The sequence below is a fragment of the Poecilia formosa genome, unplaced genomic scaffold (assembly GCF_000485575.1).
Source record: "Poecilia formosa unplaced genomic scaffold, Poecilia_formosa-5.1.2 Scaffold480, whole genome shotgun sequence".
NCBI lineage: Eukaryota > Metazoa > Chordata > Actinopteri > Cyprinodontiformes > Poeciliidae > Poecilia > Poecilia formosa.
In genome coordinates, this window is record NW_006800419.1 from 388,274 (window position 1) to 394,364 (window position 6,091).

The 6,091-nt window shown below is 40.4% G+C and overlaps 2 protein-coding genes across 2 annotated transcripts in view; both read right to left on the bottom strand.

Moving 5' to 3' along the window:
- Nucleotides 1-6,091, bottom strand: part of col12a1b (collagen, type XII, alpha 1b) — a 105,837-nt gene that overhangs the window by 95,042 nt on the left and 4,704 nt on the right. The window contains exons 3-4 of the mRNA XM_016664328.1: nt 2,247-2,363; nt 513-656 (exon numbers count right to left, since the gene is read on the bottom strand). Of these exons, the coding sequence (XP_016519814.1) occupies nt 513-656; nt 2,247-2,363 (261 nt within the window). The remainder of the gene's footprint in view (nt 1-512; nt 657-2,246; nt 2,364-6,091) is intronic.
- Nucleotides 1-6,091, bottom strand: part of LOC103156417 (cell cycle control protein 50A-like) — a 21,318-nt gene that overhangs the window by 3,297 nt on the left and 11,930 nt on the right. The window lies entirely within an intron of this gene.

The window sequence follows — 6,091 nt, forward strand, 5'->3', positions numbered from 1 at the left end:
TGAACCGGCACAGATTTCCCTTCAGATGCGACCAGGAGGAATTAGTGAAGCTGTGAGTTCAGACCTCCGCAGGTGAAGTGATGTAATTTAAGTGGAGCAATTTAATTTAATTTATTATAAGTTATTGGGGCCTCAGTCGGTGGTTTTTGTCACTACGCAGAAAAACTTAGTTGTGTTCATCTGCTGGATTCACGGTTCAACTGGGCGACCTCTGTATAACATCATAAATACATTTATTTACTTGTGTCACCTTAAAGTTTTTACTGGCCTGATCAGAGGAAATGAACTTTCTCCTAAAACCGTTTAGTAATAAAATCTGAGCTCCAGCTTTGGCAGCGACACTTTATCTGAAATAAATGACAAAGTTTCTGTTTAAATCAGAAATCCAGGCGGCGCTGACTCATCAGCCGTCTTCCTGTTATGTCTCCCAGTTACTGCTGCTGGTGTGTTGGAGCGACCAGCTGCTGAAGTGCTTGGTTGGACGGCGTTCAGCTTTCCGTTTGGTGACTCACGTGTGAGCTGGCCAGAGATGGGCAGACTCTGCTGGGATCCGGCGAACGCCACGATGGTGACCACATAGTCCACATCAGGACTCAGCTCTGAGATGGAGGTCTTAGTCGCAGAGGCAGGCAGAGAAAAGTGTCTCGCCGCTTCGCCTGCAACAAAGTAGAGAGTCAGAAGGAAGCCATTAGGAAACTATGACATGACTTCATCTCTCCAAGAGTCAAATCTGACTCCAAGTGCTGACCTGCAGCGCTGGAAGAGCCGAGGAAACAACAGTTTAATGAAAACTTTCCACATTAAAGCTCAGCACATGCTTTAACTCCTTAATACTCTCAAATCTGGCATGAAATGGTTGGTAACTGCTGCAAAAACATCTCCTGGTTCCAGGTAGAGAGGAGACGAAGCCTGGATTAGGAGCTGAACGCTGGATGGCAAACGGATGGAAGACATTTAGAGGAATGTTGTTTTTCATCTCCGTCAGTCACGGTGGGTTCATGTTTTCCCTGAAACGTTTCCACGCAGCGCAGAGCGAAAAAAACTCGCAAACTTTTCCACAGCAGAGGAAAAGAAAAACCTGATATGAAAAACTATCACACCCTCAGCTGAGCGGTTTGAAGAACCCTCAGACTCTCCACAGTCAGCCAGACGATCAGATGGCTTGGGGGCAGAGCCCACAGCATAATGCTGCCACCACCGTGCTTCACAGCAGACCAGCTGCTAGCCAGCCAACAGGACGTGTCTGTTTTCATCGGACCGGAGGGTTCTGACGGCCAAAATGAAATCAGGCTGACATGATGGCAAAATGCCACCAATGTTCCCAGGGATTTTTTTTAAGACAAAAAATAAACACTAGCCACTGAAAAATTCAAAATGGCTGCCATTTTTAAAGATGGTTGTCAATACAAATGTGCCAATATAATTCCCAGATTCATATTTTTGGTGTGAAATGATAAATTATCAGACTCACTAAACTTGTATTTACTGATAATTTTTGTATTATTCAAGATGGCCGCCATCTTGAAAAATCTTGTCAGAAAATACATTTTTGCCGTAAAATATTAATGTGTTTGGTGTCGACTCATAAACTACATATTTTAAATCATCATTTTAAAACCCATCTATTTTACTTGGCTTTCAGCTCCAACAGGATCTAGTTTTAAATTGTTTATTGGGTTTTAAACTGAAAGAGTTTTATTTATTTTATTTTTTTGTTATGTTGTGTTTTAATGTATAACACTTTGTGTCAGCTGTGGTTGTTTTAAAGTGCTTTATAAATAAAGTTGATATGGTATGGCATCATTTATTTTTTGACCTTGTTTCTTTTTTGTTTTGTGAATATTTTTCAAAATGGCCGCCCTGATTGTAATGGAGATTTTATGTGTTTGCACTAAAATCAGCAGCAGTTACTGACAGCGATGGGCACAGCTAGCCAAAATGTTAGCTTCACTAACCACTAATTCACTAAGCAAGAATTTTAGCCATGCTAATGCTAGACACATAAAAACACAATGGAAACCAGCAATAAACACATATAAAAAATTAGCAGAAGCTAATGCTAACCTGCTAAACACACATAAAAAAATACTTTCTAGCTAGCAGTGTCCGCTACTGAGTTTTGTTTTGATTGCCGTTTTCTTTGGGCGGATGATGAGTTTTATAGCAGAAAGTCTCAGAGATGTGATGGTCACATGATCTGCTCAGGTATGTAGTGATGTCATCATTACGTCATCAGGAGCTCCTACCTGAGTCAGAGGTCACGTGTATCCTGTAGCCCTGTATCCTGCTGAGCGGCCGACTCCAGATCATCTGAACCGTGTTCTCATTTAAAATCTTAAACCTTAAATTGCTTGGCGCGTCCACTGTGGAGACAAAACGTCAGCGGTTAGCGGTTAGCGGTTAGCGCTGCGGCTCAGAGGCACGCGGATAATCTGAAGGGCGGCCAACAGTCAACGCTTCCTGGAGGAAGTCAGAGCAGTTCACTGTTGGAGGAAACAGACAAACAGAGAGAGACGACAAGAAGAAGAACCAAACCCAGAGATGGTTCTGTTCTGGGAACACTGGGAACACTGGGAGAGTTCAGGATCTGACCAGGAGGAAACAGTGACTGAAAACCTGAATGTGAACAAAGTTTATCTCAGTTCTTCAACCGATAAAGTAAAATAAATGAATTTAGACTTTAAAACGTCTCATTAATGAAACTGCAAGGAATTATTTGTTGATTTTTTTTTCTGATTTGTTTTGTTTATTATATATGTTTAATGGATTATTAGAAAAAACAACAGCTTGTGGTTCTAAGGCTCCAACTGAAATCAAAATCAGGTGTTTTTACCCAAACTGGGAAAGAAAAACCAGTGAAACTGAAATAAGTTGTACTGGTGGTGCTGATGGGAACCTAGTGAGCGATGCTAAAGCAAAAATGATGCAGGAGGGACCAGAAATACGTCTCCATGTCTGGTTCTGCTGTGAAACTGGACTGGACAGGAACCGTCAGACCCAGCAGCAGGAATAAACCCAGTTCACAAAAGTTCAGCTCGAAAACTGCAGAAATAATTTGGGTTATTGATCAAGAGAAAAAATGGAGGCTTATTTTTTAAAGTCACATTATCTCCAAGTTATTCATTCATGTATACATGTCACAGATTGCTAACCAGCAAGCTAACTACATGTTTAACATGCTAACTACATATTTACAAGCTAACTACATGTTTAACATGCTAACTACATGTTTACATGCTAACTACATGTCTAACAAGCTAACTACATATTTACAAGCTAACAACATGTTTAACCAGCTAACTACATGTTTGACATGCTAACTACATGTTTAACCAGCTAACTACATGTTTAACCAGCTAACTACATATTTACAAGCTAACTACATGTTTGACATGCTAACTACATGTTTGACATGCTAACGACATGTTTAACCAGCTAACTACATGTTTGACATGCTAACTACATGTTTAATAAGCTAACTACATATTTACAAGCTAACGACATATTTACAAGCTAACTACATGTTTAACATTCTACTACATGTTTTTCCCTCTGCTCCCTCCCTGCCCATGTCTGCCCTGCTTGCTCTGTTTTTCTCTTTTTCTATATTTTTGGAGCCTTTCTTTGCACATCGTCCAAATCTACAAATTATGGATCTGGTCACCAGATCTCTCAATGCAATTTATCAAATTTTCTTGATGAGAAGTCTAGGCGCAGGAGAACCTCTTGTCCTGCGGGGACACACCCGGCGGGATTCACCCAGGATTTATTCATGATAACAAGGTTTCTGCTGTTTGGAGCTTGTGGATTCCTGGATTATCGACAAATTTGTGACGGACTTGGCCGAACTAGCAAACACTCAGACTGTTGGTGTGGAGAGAGATGCAAGTTGGATGTGAGTCTTGCTGAGACTCGCAGCCCAGCTGAGGACTCTAAAACTCACTAACCGGATGGAATCGATCTTGGAGAAGTTGCTAGTTTCGGTTCAGTGGAATGAACAAACTAATTTGGATAATTGGTAACTGAGATGTATCTCAGAGACTTTAGGGAAGATTGAAATCTATAATCTTCCTGACCTAAGACATTCTGTTTCTGAATTGGCTTTCCCTGTGTGGCCTTGGAAGGGCTGCATATTTCCAATCTCCTTGAAGATATGCAACCATAATGCTCTTCCCTCCTCACCCCTTCCTGTTATCCATGCAGCTGTGGAGCTGAGCAGTTCCAAAGACATTCCTAGATAACACCTCTATCGGACTCTGCCAGGGGCTCAGTAACGTTCCTTCGTGGCCCAGTGATGTCACCGACTTCACTGTTTTGTCTGAATGTTGCCATTTGCCCTAATGTGTCCTGTCCTCTTTTTTGTTAGAAACGGTGGAGTACTCCCTATTTAACCCAGAAAAGGATTCAGATCAGTCATTCTTTAGCTTATTTTATCAGAAACTGTAGAGTTTCACTATTTAGAAATGGAATTAGATATTTAGCAACCCTGAACAGGAGCACTCAGTTTCCATATTTTAGAACATTAGGTTAGTTTTCTTTCTTCTTTTTTCTTTCCTTTGGTTTGTTATTTTCTTTGTATTTCCTTTTAACTCGTGTAAAGCACTTTGAATGGCCTTGTTGCTAAAACTGTGCTATATAAATAAAATTACCAACCCTTAACATGCTAACTACATATTTACATGCTAACTACATGTTTAACATGCTAACAACATGTTTACCTGCTAACTAATTTAGCTTCACGCTACATGTTTAGCTTGAGACGGTGACATTTCGACATGAGTGAACAAAACGGTGATAATATNATGGATCTGGTCACCAGATCTCTCAATGCAATTTATCAAATTTTCGACGAGAAGTCTGGGTGTAGGAGAGCCTCTTTTCCTGCGGGGACACACCCGGCAGGATTCACCCTGGATTTATTCATGATAACAGGATTTCTGCTGTTTGGAGCTTGTGGATTCCTGAATTATTGACAAATTTGTGATGGACTTGGCCGAACTAGCAACACTCTGACTGTTGGTGTGGACAGACACGCAAGTTGGATGTGAGTTTTGCTGAGACTCGCAGCCCAGCTGAGGACTCTAACACTCACTAACCGGATGGAATCGATCTTGGAGAAGTTGCTGGTTTCGGTTCAGTGGAACGACCAAACTAATTTGGATAATTGGGAACTGAGATGTATCTCAGAGACTTTAGGGAAGATTGAAATCTATAATCTTCCAGACCTAAGACATTCTGTTTCTGAATTGGCTTTCCCTGTGTGGCCTTGGAAGGGCTGCATATTTCTTATTTCCTTGAAGATATGTAACCATAATGCTCTTCCCTCCTCACCCCCTCCTGTATCCATGCAGCTGTGGAGCTGAGCAGTTCCAAAGACATTCCTAGATAACATCACCTCTATCGGACTCTGCCAGGGGCTCAGTAACGTTCCTTCATGGCCCTGTGACGTCACCGACTTCACTCAAGTCTTTGTTTTGCCCTTTGTTTTGTCTGAATGTTGCCATTTGCCCTAATGTGTCCTTTCCTCTTTTTTGTTAGAAACGGTGGAGTACTCCCTATTTAACCCAGAAAAGGATTAAGGTCAGTCATTCTTTAGCTTATTTTATCAGAAACTGTAGAGTTTCACTATTTAGAAATGGAATTAGATACTTAGCAACCCTGAACAGGAGCACTCAGTTTACAGATTTTAGAACATTAGATTAGTTTTCTTTCCTCTTTTTTCTTTCCTTTGGTTTGTTATTTTCTTTGTATTTCCTTTTAACTCATGTAAAGCACTTTGAATGGCCTTGTTGCTGAAAATGTGCTATATAAATAAAATTACCTTACCTTAACATGCTAACTACATATTTACATGCTAACTACATGTTTAACATGCTAACTACATGTTTACATGCTAACTACATATTTACATGCTAACTACATGTTTAACATGCTAACTACATGTTTACATGCTAACTACACATTTACATGCTAACTACATGTTTAACATGCTAACTACATGTTTACATGCTAACTACACATTTACATGCTAACTACATGTTTAACATGCTAACTACATGTTTACATGCTAACTACACATTTACATGCTAAC